Source organism: Esox lucius, chromosome 12, assembly GCF_011004845.1.
Source record: "Esox lucius isolate fEsoLuc1 chromosome 12, fEsoLuc1.pri, whole genome shotgun sequence".
NCBI classification, from domain to species: domain Eukaryota; kingdom Metazoa; phylum Chordata; class Actinopteri; order Esociformes; family Esocidae; genus Esox; species Esox lucius.
In genome coordinates this window covers 1,273,023-1,288,992 of record NC_047580.1, presented here as the reverse complement: position 1 = coordinate 1,288,992, position 15,970 = coordinate 1,273,023, and the positions used below count along the sequence as shown (strand labels likewise).

Below are 15,970 nucleotides of genomic sequence, written 5' to 3'. Positions count from 1 at the left end.
ACAGTAGTGTTGAATTTCAGTGGCTAGGAAAAACTGCTACCATAATACTCCCTCAAAGCATGATTTGGTAAGACCTGCCATTGTTTGTGTCATCTTATGATAAAGTAGCAATCCTGGCTTTTCATCCCCCAGTATGTTTCTAGCTCATTCCCATATCAAAGGCTGCTTTCCAAAGAAACACTGTCTCTTCGAAACTACAAAATGTTATCAAGTGCTGTGCAGGTTGTTTTTCACTTTAATATATTCATTTAGTCAATAGTTAATTCTGCATACCTTCCTAGTAAGGAAAATGGTATATGAGTCAGGGTACCTAAGTGATGAATATAAGAAACTATTAATTAAAGATTTTAATTATTAATTAATAATTTTATCAATTAGCAAAACTACCAATTTAATAAAGCTACAGTCATTGTAGAATCTTATAAACCTTCTCGGTAGACTGTGCCGTGCCAAAAAAGATGGGCACAAATGCCAGCCAAACGATACATGTGGTGTACATGGTGAAGCCTATGGGCTTGGCCTCGTTGAAGGTCTCCGGCACCCCTCTGCTCTTGACTGCGTAGACGGTGCAGGTCACCATGAGGACAATGCTGTAGCTCAGACAGCAGATCAAAGACAGGTCTGACATGTCACACTTGAGGACCCCCCGGGCCATCTCCGGGTTGGGAGGCCTCTGCTCCTCGTAGTCTATGATGGTATGGGGTGGAACCACAGCAAACCAGACAAACACCCCTAGCAACTTCAAGAACACACAGACAAACACATATAGAGCCACACAATAATGAATGCCTCTTAAAACACAAAGAGAGAGAGAGAGAGATCAGATGTGTGCTATAAGAGTTATCTCAGTCTCAGTCTGCAATGATACTCATTTATTTGAGACACCAATGCCTTTCAATCTCCACCAGGCTGTCAGCACTCCTAATATGTTTTTGATCAGTCCAACATTCTAATTGACTAATTCAACTATGGTGGCACTAAACTCAAACAACCAACAATGTAAGTGGAGTAATTTAGAGTGGATATAAAAAGTCTACACACCCCTGTTAAAATGCCAGGTTCTTGTGATGCAAAAGAATGAGACAAAGAGAAATCATGTCAGAACTTTTTCCACCTTTAATGTGACCCATACTGTGAATAATTTAATTATGGGTCTCGAACCTTCAGCTCCCTCCACAGATTTTCTATGGGATTAAGGTCTGGAGACTGGCTAGGCCACACCAGGACCTTAATGTGCTTCTTCTTGAGCCACTCCTTTGTTGCCTTGGCTGTGTGTTTTACGTCATTGTCATGCTGGAATACCCATCCACGACCCATTTTCAATCTCCTGGCTGAGGGAACGAGGTTCTCACCCCAGATTTGACAGTACATGGCTCCGTCCATCGTCCCTTTGATGCGGTGTAGTTGTCCTGTCCCCTTAGCAGAAAAACACCCCCAAAGCATAATGTTTCCACCTCCATGTTTGACGGTGGGGAGGGTGTTCTTGGGGTCATAGGCAGCATTCCTCCTCCTCCAAACACGGCGAGTTGAGTTGATGGCAAAGAACTTGATTTTGGTCTCATCTGACCACAACACTTTCATCCAGTTCTCCTCTGAATCATAATTCAATTGATAAACAAACAAATCTTCGAGGGGGAAAAATAAAAACCTTACAATAACCTGGTTGCATAAGTGTGAACACCCTAAAACTAATACTTTGTTGAAGAACCTTTTGATTTTATTACAGCACTCAGTCTTTTTGGGTAGGAGTCTATTAGCATGGCACATCTTGACATGGCAATATTTGTCCACTCTTCTTTGCAAAAGTGCTCGAAATCTGTCAGATCTCCTGTGCACAGCCCTCTTCTGATCAAACCACAGATGTTCAATTGGAATCAGGTCTTGGCTCTGACTGGGCCATTCCAAAATGTTAATCCTCTTCTGGATTAACATTTTGGAATGGCCATGCTTTTGTGGATTTGGATGTGTGCTTTGAGTCGTTTTCGTGCTGAAAGGTGAACTTCCTCTTCATCTTCAGCTGTCTAATGGACGCCTGAAGGTTTTGTGCCAAAATTGCCTGGTATTTGAAACTGTTCATAATTCCCTCCACCCTGACTAAGGCCCCGGTTCCTGCTGAAAAAAACAGCCCCAAAGCATGATGCTACCACCACCATGCGTCAACGTGGGTATGGTGTTGTTTGGGTGATGTGCAGTGTTGTTTTTGCGCCAAACATACCTTTTACAATTATGGCCAAAACGTTCAACCTTGGTTTCATCAGACCATAACACATTGTGCCACATGTTTTGGGAGACTTGATGTTTGTTTTTGCAAACTTCAGCCGGGCTTGGATGTTTTTCTTGCCACCCTACCACATAGCCCATTCATATGAAGAATACAGGAGATTGTTGTCACATGTAGCACACAGCCAGTACTTGCCAGAACTTCCGGCAGTTCCTTTAATGTTGCCGTAGGCCTCTTGGAAGCCTCCCTGACCAGTTTTCTTCTCCTCTTTTCATCAATTTTGGAGGGACGTCCAGGTAATGTCTCTGTTGTGCCATATTTTCTCCACTTGATGATGACTGAATTCACTGTGTTCCATGGTATATCTAATGCTTTTGAAATTATTTTGTACCCTTCTCCTGACTGATATCTTTCAACAATGAGATCCCTCTGATGCATTGGAATCTCTCTGCGGACCATGGCTTTTGTTCTGAGATGCAACTAAGAAAATGTCAGGAAAATCCTACTAGAACAGCTGAACATTGTGATTAATCAGAGTCACTTTAAATGATGGCAGATGTGTAATGACTTCTATTTAACATGAGTTTGAATGATATTGGTAAATTCTCAACACAGCCACATCCCCAGTTATAAGAGGGTGTGCACACTTATGCAACCAGGTTATTGTAAGGTTTTTATTTAAAATGTTTCCCCCTTGAAGATTTGAGTTTGTTTTTCAATTGAATTGTTCACATTATGGGTCACATTAAAAGTGGAAAAAGTTCTGACCTGATTTATCTTTGACTCATTCTTTTACATCACAAGAACCTGGCATTTTAACAGGGCTGTGTAGACTTTTTATATCCACTGTATGTCTGTGCAATGAAAAACAATAGACATAATATAGCAACTGTGTAGAACAGTGACCTAGTGTATTTACTGTTTTTAATTAATGTGTTGCAATCTTCTTGGTATCCCGTTTCGGGAACTATGTTCTAAATACTGAAATTTATGATGAACAAGCTGAGATTTTAAGCACTCACCTTAATGACATCTGCACGCACATTACATGCAACTAGATTTCACTGAGTAACCATTGGTTTTCAACCCTATGAGCATGTACGTAGATACATAAATTAATCACTTTTTTGGCCTTCAAGCAAAAATACATATTTAAAATGTCTCTGATTCCAATTTTGATTGACAAGAAAGTAAATGGACATTCCTTTCTCTCAATCTATCTATTTTGTTTTAATTTTGCAGAATTTACTGCTCCATTATGAACATACATTAGTAAACTGCGCAAAGGATACCTTGATGTTGTAGTTTAAAGGATATACCGTATTTGACATATTTCTAAACATCCGTACACACTAATTAATAGCAAAGCATGAAAGACCGTCTTGAATCTTGATGAGAACATAGAGCTTGTGTTACATTGAGCGAATAAACTAGCATTGTATTACTGTACAATAAGTCTTACCCTCACCTGTACAGAGATCAGGATGAATGTGATTGCCAGTTGGGAGGTGGGGCTGATAAACTTGGGTGGCGACACAGACTTCTTGCCCTGCTCAAAGATGCGATAGATGCGGTTCGTCTTGGTGAGCATGGCAGAGTAAGTGATTGCCATACCCAGGCCTAACAACAGCCGCCTAAAGGCACACACTATGGCTCCTGGTTCTGCAATCATGAGAAAGGTGATGAGGTAGATGAGAAAGATGCCTGTCAGGAGGACGTAGCTGAGCTCTCTACCAGAGGCCCGGACAATGGGAGTGTCATTGAAGCGGATGAAGGTGATGACCACAGAGGAAGTGGCCAGGATGCCAAAAATGGCCAGGAACACAGGGATTATGGCCCAGGGGGAGTGCCACTCCAGCTTGATGATGGGCGTGGGCAGGCAACTTGTCCGGTTAGGTGTGGGACGCATGTCGAAGGGGCAGGTCTCGCATGTCATCTCATCCAGCTGGTACTGGTAGCCATCACACAGCTCACAGTGCCAGCAGCATGGTACACCCTTTACCATTTTCTTCCTCTCTCCAGGGTTACAGGGAAAACTACACACTGAGTCAGGGATTTGTCGTTCTCCACCTGACCAATACATCTCCTCCACCTGAAAGAAACAGTGATGGAGATAATAAGAAAACAGAGAAATATTGTAGTGCAGTTGCTCATCAATAGTGTAACAACATGTGCAGAAAATGTAAGGCAGGGCTATTCAATTCCGGTCCTCGAGGGCTGAAACATTTCTGGCTTTTATCCTCTACTATTAATATGGGAGTGAACCTAAAACCAGAAATGTTTTAGTCCTCTAGGACCAGATTTGAATTGCCCTGATGTAAGGTATAAAAAATGTGTTGCGTTACATTGAGTCGCAGATTGTTTGTCCATTGACCTATGACTCTGTATCCAGGACTGGTAGTGTTTGACATCTGATACTGGAAGATGTCGTAACGCCCTGGTGCATCTCCATTCTCGTTGAATAGAACTCCTGTTCCTGCACTGCCTGTATCCATACAACAGAATACTATTAAGTGACAAGTTAAAGCAGAACACAAACTATTGAAGGAAAGAACAACACGAAGGTAAGGAATATGCTGAAAAACCATGAGAAGTAACATGTTGTCCATCAGACATAAGAAACATGAATGCATGATTCATGTAAAAGTCACTTTGATATTTTATGATTGTGTAAGATTGTTGTTTGGTACTGTCTGCAAAGTAATTTAATAGTGAAATGATTGATTTTTATCTATGATCATTGGTCCAGGCCTACCCAAAAGCTGTACTAGGACATTTATGATCAGGATGCCAACAGAAAACACTCAATGTATACAATCCAGCATTATTAGAACACTAAGTGAGGGAAAAATGTGATCCCCTGCTGATTTTGTACGTTTGCCCACAGACAATGAAATTGTCTATCATTTTAACGGTTGGTTTATTTGAACAGAGACAGAATAACAACAAAAAAATCCAGAAAAACGCATGTCAAAAATGTTATAAATTGATTTGCATTTTAATGAGTGAAATAAGTATTCGACCCCTCGCAAAACATGACTTATCACTTGGTAGCAATTACAGAGGTCAGACATTTCTTGTAGTTGGACACCAGGTTTGCACACATCTGAGGACGGATTTTGTCCCACTCCTCTTGGTTTGAGGCTGACGTTGGGCAACTCGAACCTTCAGCTCTCTCCACAGATTTTCTATGGGATTGAGGTCTGGAGACTGGCTAGGCCACTCCAGGACCTTAATGTGCTTCTTCAGGAGCCACTCCTTTGTTGCCTTGGCCGTGTGTTTTGTGTCATTGTCATGCTGGAATACCCATCATTTTCAATGATCTGGCTGAGGGAACGAGGTTCTCACCAAAGATATGACGGTACATGGCCCCATCCATCGTCCCTTTGATGCGGTGTAGTTGTCCTGTCCCCTTAGCAGGAAAACTCCCCCAAAGCATAATGTTTCCACCTCCATGTTTGACGGCGGGGATGGTGTTCTTGGGGTCATAGGCAGCATACCTCCTCCTACAAACACGGCGAGTTGAGTTGATGCCAAAGAGCTCGATTTTGGTCTCATCTGATATTTTCACCCAGTTCTCCTCTGAATCATTCAGATGTTCATTGGCCAACTTCAGATGGGCCTGTACATGTGCTTTCTTGAGCAGGGGGACATTGCGGCCACTGCAGGATTTCAGTCCTTCACAGCGTAGTGTGTTACCAATTGTTTTCTTGGTGACTATGGCCCCTTGAGATCATTGACAAGATCCTCCCGTGTAGTTCTGGGCTGATTCCTCACCGTTCTCATGATCATTTCAACTCCACTAGGGGAGATCTTGCATGGAGCCCCAGACAGAGGGCGATTGACAGTTCTTTTGTGTTTCTTCCATTTGCGAATAATCGCACCAACTGTTGTCACATTCTCACCAAGCTGCTTGGCGATGGTCTTGTAGCCCATCCCAGCCTTGTGTAGGTCTAAAAGCTTGTCCCTGACATCCTTGGACAACTCTTTGGTCTTGGCCAAGGTGGAGAGTTTGGAATCTGATTGATTGATTGATTCTGTGGACAATTGTCTTTTATACAGGTAACAAACTGAGATTAGGAGCACTCCCTTTAAGAGAGTGCTCCTAATCTCAGCTCGTTACCTGAATAAAAGATACCTGGGAGCCAGAAATCTTTCAGATTGAGAGGGGTTCAAATATTTTTTTCACTCATTAAACTGCAAATCAATTTAAAAAAAAATTGGCATGTGTTTTTCTGGATTTCTTTGTTGTTATTCTGTCTCTTATTGTGCAAATAAACCTAGAATTAAAATTATAGACTGATAATTTCTTTGTCAGTGGGCAAACTTACAAAAGCAGGGGATCAAATACTTTTTTCCCCTCACTGTACATAAATGTCACTGTACATAAATGCCTCCAGTCCACCTGACATAAACATTAGGTATTGAACATATCATCATTGGTTCAAAAATATTGCATATTGCCTTTTACCATTACAACAACTAATCATATAAATGGATGACTGGAGAAGAGTCTTAGTGATGGTGATGAAAATAGGATTTCAGGAAATTAACTAGTGGATATACAGTGGTAGGTTTTGATGTAAACGTGTTACTTGGATGATTTAAAAAAAATTGGATGTTATTGTAAGAACAATAAGCATATGTGAAAAATTTTAAACAAATGTGTGTTCCAAATATATTTACTACAGTTGCATTAAAGGTAGAAAATATGTTCACATGAATCTTAAATTGCAACCAAAGAATAAATGTATATAAAATATTTAATTTCCTTTTATTATTGAGGATAGACCAAAACCAAGGTGGTTGTCTAAATCCTTATAACCACTTTATACCACATTATAAATTCCTATGAGGTTTTTCAGTCCTGTATTTCAACCCAACCAGCTGTTACGGATTAATTATTCATTCAAACACTTCCCTTCCCTCAAATATTACACAGAGGCACATTTCCTTTCAATTCTATAAGAACAATACAAACACAGATGGGTTCTCACTATGCAAAAAGGACAATCCCTAATTTTGGGGAATCAAAGGCAGGTAAATTAGAAAATTGTGGCAAAATCAATTGATACATTAGCCAAGCAGTCTTTTATCTCCAAACGATGAGCAGCTGTTTCATTTTCATTAGTTTGCTGATGAAAAAGAAAATGCCCTTCTGGCATCGCTTTCTGACCAGTACCAAACCATTCTTAATAAATGTAGATGAACTGTGAATAAGAAGTTATCTTCCTCCTCATAGATAAGGGCAGCCAAATTTGAAATCCCTGCACTGAAATAAGAATTTAGCAGCTTCTCTGGACACATTTATATTGCTTGTTTGGAATGTCCCTTCAGGCATTACATTCACAGTGTTTTCAGACCACAAAGATGGGCACAGAGGGGTAAAGCTTTCTGGCCACCAAAGCAGCGGAATACAATTTCCTTTTCTGAGACGAAAAGCCCAGATGATAACTGCAGGGATGAACAGTGGGGTGTGAGCCCAGAGAATGGTAGTGGCTTTGGGGACTGACAGTGGATTAACACTACCAAGGCCAATCTTGCCCCCTTCCATATAAGTCAATTTAACTTGGATGTTCTTAGATTTAGATTTCACAAAAACGTCTATTGTGATTTTTTTCAGATCCTCCTACAGTCACATGAAGGAGATACGTTTGGATGTTTACACAGTTTCAGAACAAAATGATTCGGTTTCCCAAAAAAGAATTGAGCAAAATATAAGATTTTTGTGGATCAAAAACAGGTTCAAAGTGTGGGGTTTGGTCAGGGGCATGCCATGAAGCATGGCGATACGGAGAACCATGGCAATGCAAACATTGCTCACATTCAGTATTTTAGAAGAGAGCTATCCTATGTATTTATTGTTACAGAACAAAATGACAATAGCCCATCAGCAAAATATAGTCACACTGTTTTGGATATATTACAGATATCAATTTACTATGATATAATTTATATTTACAAGTAATTTAACAGATGCTCTTATTCAGACTAGTGGAAAAATGCCTGAGTTGATTTCAAACATACTGTAGGCTTATTCATCATTGAAATATGCTGATCAAAACTGCTTTAAAGTCATCAGAGTAGCACTTTCCCTTACGTTGACACTTATTACTAAGTAACTGCTATGTAAAAACATATTAACAACTGTATTAACAACACTAATACCACAAGTATTACATTGTCATTACAACAGAATAACAATTTATTGGTATAGGTTATTACACTTGTGGAAAAATGAGGTAATTACAAAACATCCTGTCGGATGTTATTCCAAGTCTGTAAATAGACATTCTTAGAGGTCCCCCGATAGAAGGAACCCTATTCTAATTGTGGGTATTATTAATGTTAGGGGTCCTCTGGTAGGAGGATAATATTATTATTATTCATTTCTTTGGACAGATGGAATGAGCTACAGGCACGCCACTTTGCCCACAGGTGTATACCATCTGCCAAATTAATCTATTAAACTATGGGTCCAATTGAACCCTAGGTGGCGCTATAATAAGCAATCTAAGTCACTCCAAAAGCTCCACTGGCATATCCACCCCATATGACCTAGAGTCTGCCATTTTCATTTTGATATTTGTCTAAAACACATCTTCAACTAGAGCTCTGCACCGATCTTCACGCTGCTCGGTACATGTCATCTTGGGACAAGTATCTAAAGACTCAGTATAAGGAATGGCTGATATGAGCCAATTAACATTATTTTGGATGTGATGTTCACTTCAAATGCTTATTTATTCAAGATTGGGAGGCTTACTGCAACCATATACGGGTTCAGGCCTATGGCAGGAAGGCCTCCACAACATTTCAAGCTGATCGGCCTGATGGTGTTGCTATTATCAACAAATGCATGGGGCCCCAAAGAAAATTAATGGAAGTCTATAGAGAATGAATGGGAGGCAATGGAGAATGAATGAGAGTCAGTAGTGATTCAATGGGAGTCTAAGGTAAACACATGGAGGGCAATGGGGAGTGAATGGGAGTCAGTAGTGATTACAAGGGAGTCTAAGGTAAACGCAAGGAAGTCAATGGGGAATGAAAGGAGGTCAATCGGGAATTATTGGAGGTCAATGATGATTCAATGGGAGTCTATGGGGAATGCATAGAAGTCAATGTGGAATGAACTGGAGGTCAATGGGCAATGAATTGAGGTCATTGGCGAATTAATTGAGGTCATTGGCAAATTAATTGAGGTCATTGGCAAATTAATTGAGGTCATTGGCAAATTAATTGAGGTCATTGGCGAATTAATTGAGGTCATTGGCAAATTAATTGAGGTCAATGGGGAAGGAATTGAGGTCAATGGGCAATGAATTGAAGTCAATATGGAATTAATTGAGGTCAGCTGGGAATTAATTGAGGTCAATGGAGAATTAATGGAAGTCAAGGGATCCAGTTGGTGTCTAAGGGAAATGCAGAGATGTCAATGGGGAATGAATGGAGGACAATGTGGAATGTATGGAGGTCAATGTGGAATGTATGGAGGTCAATGTGGAAAGTATGGAGGTCAATGGTGAATGAATGGAGGTCAATGTGGAATGAATTTAGGTCAATGGGGAATGAATGGAAGTCAAGGGATCCAGTTTCTTTCTATGGGAAATGCATAGGTGTCAATGGGTAATAAATGGAAGTAAATGGAGATTGAAGGGAGGTCAATGACTGCCATACATTCCACATTGACTGCCGTACATTCCACAATGTGGAATGTATGGCGGGCAATGGGGAATTAATTGAGATAAATGGAGAATTAATGGAGGTCAACGGTGAATGAATGGGAGTCAGGTTATTCAATAGGAGTCTATGGGGAATTAATGCAAGTCAGTGGGGAAAGAATGTCAGTGAATGAAGAATAAATGGGTGCCATGGTGGTCCTGGAACGAAATTATCCCACAATTTCTGCTTGCAAATATATTTAGGGCTCCTTGTCCCGAAGGGGCTCAGGAGCCCGATTATTTTGTTAGGATTATTAACACTAGAAGCCCCCTCAAGGGTTATTTTGACCCATGCGTGTTTTGAATTGGAGGGTGTTTCTGACACACAAAGATCGGTAGATGGCGCATCCTGCGCATTTAACCAATGCCAATGACACTTAGCGCCGGAAGAAGGACATTTGACTAAGAGAGACTTTTAAAAAAATGGTGCAGGTGTGTTTGCGCACATTTGCACAGTCAGGTTAGGCACCAAGCCACTGTTTAAAATCGTGATGCGAATAATAACCTTGCAAATGCATATACAGCTCCAGAATAAATTGAGAGACCACTGCACCTTTTTCTTTCCTTTCCAAAAAAGTTGAAAAGGAAAGTTTTGAATGAGGGACAATGCCTCATTAAGAGACCACTGCAAATTGAACGCTTCTGTTCCTCACTCAAAAATTTTTGGAAAGGAAAGAAAAAGGTGCAGTGGTCTCTTAATTATTTCCAGAGCTGTGGATGGCCTAAAAGATTAAATAACATGTTCACACCATGATGTATTTCATTGTTTATGCAATGGGACAACATATTTATATCCATACATTTTAATGGGCATCAGGAAATATGGTTTGAAATGACAAAATTCAACTTACAATATTAGCCAAAATATTTTAAACCGGCTTGATTGTTTTTCTTTTGTCGATCAGAGTTGATGCGGCAAATAACAAATGTGTTTGTCTAATAATAATGTTGGAAATTAGGCTACATTAAAGTGCATTGCAAAACAATTGTAAACAAGGTTTTAATTCAACTTAAGAATCAAATGATCTGAGCCTATAACTTTCCGCAGAGCATGTCAAACACCCTTCTGCAAACATGGGCTAAACATGGAAACGGACATTTGAATTCAGAATCATAATATTGTGCAAGAAGATCGTTGTCTATCAAAATAATTGCGATCTGGCTTTAATAATTGCACTGCTGTGGCAGATTAGAGACCACCGCAAAGTGAAACGGAAAAGTGAAAGATGAATTATAGCCTTGCAAATGCATATAGAAGGCATAAAAGTAACATGTTTACATTATCATGTAATAAGTGCATATAGAGATACACATTGTTTTTTAGTCCTAAGTGAAATAAAGGTTATGTTACTCTTAAAATATTTTCAAATGTGTGAATGTGTAGCCACAAACCCCTGGAAAGTTTTACCCCAAAAAGACCTCACACTGATTTATTTTCTAGCGGAAAACATGCTTTGAATTATTATATCTTTAATTCCAATCAAACCCTTATCAACATCTCAGATATAATGGAAAAATGACATGCTTTGCGTTTCATGTCAGCAAACTAATTGCCAATTGGCCGTAGCCCCCAGTGGACAAAATATCTCCGTCCACACCAGGGCAAACCTTTCAAGTAAAACGTATTTATTCCAATAAAATTTTTTTATCAAGACAAATTTATCATGCCAATTACACCCAATCCCTATGTTTTTGTTTTCTTACACTGTTTGCCATTTTACATTTTATTCCTTAGGCTTCTTTAGGCTACATTTTCTTATTTAAATAAAAATACAGTGGGGAGAACAAGTAATTGATACACTACCGATTTTGCCCCATCCATCCTCCCCTCAATACGGCGCAGTCGTTCTGTCCCCTTTGCAGAAAAGCATCCCCAAAGAATGATGTTTCCACCTCCATGCTTCGTGGTTGGGATGGTGTTCTTGGGGTTGTACTCATCCTTCTTCCTCCACGGCGAGTGGAGTTTAGACAAAAAAGCTCTATTTTTGTCTCATCAGGCCATGACCTTCTCCCATTCCTCCTCTGGATCATCCAGATGGTCATTGGCAAACTTCAGACGGGCCTGGACATACGCTGGCTTGAGCAGGGGGACCTTACGTGCGCTGCAGGATTTTAATCCATGACCGCGTAGTGTGTTACTAATGGTTTTCTTTGAGACTGTGGTCCCAACTCTCTTCAGGTCATTGACCAGGTCCTGCCGTGTAGTTCTGGGCTGATCCCTCACCTACTTCATGATCATTGATGCCCCACGAGGTGAGATGGAGCCCCAGACCGAGATTGACCGTCATCTTGAACTTCTTCCATTTTCTAATAATTGCGCCAACAGTTGTCACCTTCTCACCAAGTTGCTTGCCTATTGTCCTGTAGCCCATCCCAGCCTTGTGCAGGTCTACAATTTTATCCCTGATGTCCTTACACAGCTCTCTGGTCTTGGCCATTGTGGAGAGGTTGGAGTCTGTTTGATTGAGTGTGTGGACAGGTGTCTCTTATACAGGTAACAAGTTCAAACAGGTGCAGTTAATACAGGTAATGAGTGGAGAACAGGAGGGCTTCTTAAAGAAAAACTAACAGGTCTGTGAGAGCCGGAATTCTTACTGGTTGGTAGGTGATCAAATACTTGTGTCATGCAATACAATGCAAATTAATTATTTAATGATTTAGATTCCGTCTCTCACAGTTGAGTGTACCTATAATAAAAATAACAGATGCTTTGTAAGTGGGAAAACCAGCAAAATCGGCAGTGTATCAAATACTTGTTCTCCCCACTGTAGGTTTTTTGTTTTATTACTGTTTAAATGTAGGCTTTTATGTGGCTATTTAAAAAATATGTCCAATAGCTGTTCTATATGGTCATTTTCTATCATGATATTGTTTTTCCTAAAAGCAAATTAACATTGTATAAGGCGAAGGGGCGAAAAAGCCAACAATCATTTTCTATTCAATAGGTTATAATGGCATATCCAAACCACAGAGAGAAATTTACAATTATATCAATCAATTAAATTGGCTGAGCGGTTATGAAAATGTAATTCACAGTAAAATCTCTTTAGCATTTAGTGCTATAAAGTAGCGAGGCTGTAGTTCACTGTGTAGACGGCTGCTACACAGTAAGAGTGGTCGCAAGGTTTGTTCGGTAGCGTAAATCCTTACAATGTCCTGAAGGGTACAATATACAGCTCAGCAAGTTATAGACATTATACAAAATATTGATGAATTGGAATTGGAGGGTGAACAATGTGTGGATATTGAGGTAGAGAATGAGGACGCGGGCGGGGGTTACATTCAAATTTAATCTGATTCAGAGTTAGAGTCTTAAATCGAGCCTGCTTGTGACTCATTGCATGAGCCCACAAGAGATGGCACAGTATGGGTTCAACATACTGCTGGGAACCCACGGGTGACAATTCAACAATGCAATATCATTAGAGAAACCCCCGGACCCTCTTCATATGCAAAGGAAAATCTTTTGAGCAGTTTCCTGTGTTTGATTGACACAGAAATGTTGCAAAAGATTCCAACCCACGCTCTTGCAGAAGCCGAGCGAAATTGTGCGGAAAGGTTTGAACTGACAGATAAAAGCATTCACCAGCGTGCTTTATATTAGAGGAATTACAGGAGGCAAAAGCATGAATCTTGAAGACTATTGGTCTGCTGATTTGGGCAATTTGATTTTCAAAGACAAAATGTCTAGACAACAATTCAGAGATATCATGCGCTATTTGCGTTTTGATGACAAAAGCACAAGAGCTGCCTGTATTGAGACTGACAAGTTTGCCATGATATCTGAGATATTTGAAATACATTTGTGAAAAACAGTGTTGCTTCTTACAAGGCAAGTCCGAACATAACTGTTGATGATCAGCTATTCCCTACCGAAGCAAGCTGTCAATTCCCACAGTACATGGCTAATAAACCAAATTTGGGATAAAGTTCTGGATTGCCGCTGAGGTCGAAACTAAATATATGTTGAAAGCACTGGCCTATCTTGCAAAAGACAATACCAGGCTGGCTGGGCAGCGTTTATCCAACAATGTTGTAATGCGTCTGATGGAACCTTTCTTGGGAAAAAGAAGAAATGTAACCACTGACAATTTCTTCACCTCCTTGCCACTGGCAAGCAATCTTTTGGCAAATACACAATTGACCACAACTGTTGGTACAATGAATAAAATCAGATGAAAGATGCTACCCTGTACACAAGCACAGTCTGAAAAATATTAAACAAAGGTTCTGAAGGCTGGGAACGTTACACTTACAATTTACCAAGCAAAGAAAAATGCATGCATTTTGAGCACAATGCTTCGGACAGTTGGAATTGACAGTGGCGCAAAGAAACTGCCTGAAACTGTTGCCCACTACAACAGCAAAAGGTGTGTCATTGATGTTATGGACCAGATGACAGCAGGGTTGTATTCGGTAAAGGCAGGGAGTCGCCAGTGGCCTGTTGCAGTGTTTTACAACATCTTAGACCTGGCTGGCATCAATGCACATACTTTGTACAATCAGTACATTAATATAACTATAAGCAGAAAGAGGTTAATTCTTGAGTTGGCTAAGGAGCAGTGTGCGAATCAAATAATGAGCAAGACTGCCGGTCCAGAAGCACATAAGAGACTTTTGACAGACACTCCTTCCCCACCAATGAAAAGGAGACGTTGTCCAGATGCACAGGGAACAAAACTAATTATATCTGCCAAACATGTAAGCGACTTGTTTGTGGTAAATGCACTCGAATGGCCATTACATTTTGCATTGTATGTGGGCATTGACAATGAAAGAAGCAGACCACATTTGTCTTTCATTCATGTGACGCACACATAGGACTTATGATATTGTGGTTATGCGAACAGAGAAATGCAGCCTAAAGTCTAAAAATGTCTTCTCCTCATTGACACTGGACCGTGGTATTTGGGGGTTGGGATCGTTTACCAGTTTTACTTGAAACGCACCAAAAGTGTGGACGTGTGGCATGGTAATTAGTAGGAGGGTGGGGGTTACAGCCAATTGCTGGCAGGACAATTTGTTTCTATAATAGCTTGATTGCCTTTTCACATTGTCTGCAAAGACTATTAGTTTACTAACTTGAAGAACTGCAATTTTTCCATTATATCTGAGATGTTGATAAAGGGTTTGATTGGACTGGTTTGATCTCAGATTCATGGGCATAGACAGGATAATCCCTTCAAACAGGGGTGGCAACATCGAGAAGACTGGCGCAAAGAGAGATGTACCGGATTGACCATATGAACACTATGATCCCCAATGGTATAAATAATGATTTCACACTAAAATCGTATTTATAAAAACATTAGCAATTTTCAAAATGAGTGCTTAACACTAGAAAATTATTAAAGCTGTAGGCATACTGTGTTCTTTACTACTTACAATAGTATATACAAAACTCTGGTTCTCTATATCTATGTCTCTATGATTTTATAATTGATCGGGAACATGTGATGCCTTGATGAACTTCATTTGATTTCAGCTGTAGCTGTATACAGTGGTGAGAACAAGTATTTGATACACTGCCAATTTTACAGGTTTTCCCACTTACAAAGCATGTCTGTAATTTTTATCATAGGTACACTTCAAATGTGAGTGACTCTAGTGAATCTAAAACAAAAATCCAGAAAATCACATTGTATGATTTTTAAGTAAATAAGTTGCATTTTATTGCATGACAAGTATTTGATACATCAGAAAAGCAGAACTCAATATTTGGTACAGAAACCTTTGTTTGCAATTACAGAGATCATACGTTTCCTATAGTTCTTGACCAGGTTTGCACACACTGCAGCAGGGATTTTGGCCCACTCCTCCATACAGACCGTCTCCAGATCCTTCAGGTTTCAGGGCTGTCGCTGGGCAATACAGACTTTCAACTCCCTCCAAAGATTTTCTATTGGGTTCATGTCTGGAGACTGGCTAGGCTACTCCAGGACATTAAGATGCTTCTTACGGAGCCACTCCTTAGTTGCTCTGGCTGTGCTCTTACTGAGGGAAGGAGGTTGTTGGCCAAGATCTCGCG

The 15,970-nt window shown here is 40.1% G+C and overlaps 1 protein-coding gene across 1 annotated transcript in view; it reads right to left on the bottom strand.

Moving 5' to 3' along the window:
* The window catches only part of grm6a (glutamate receptor, metabotropic 6a), a 172,598-nt gene that overhangs the window by 26,022 nt on the left and 130,606 nt on the right, over positions 1-15,970 (bottom strand). Inside the window, exons 8-10 of the mRNA XM_029124342.2 lie at positions 4,567-4,706; positions 3,690-4,313; positions 428-739 (exon numbers count right to left, since the gene is read on the bottom strand). Coding sequence (XP_028980175.2) covers positions 428-739; positions 3,690-4,313; positions 4,567-4,706 — 1,076 coding nt within the window. The remainder of the gene's footprint in view (positions 1-427; positions 740-3,689; positions 4,314-4,566; positions 4,707-15,970) is intronic.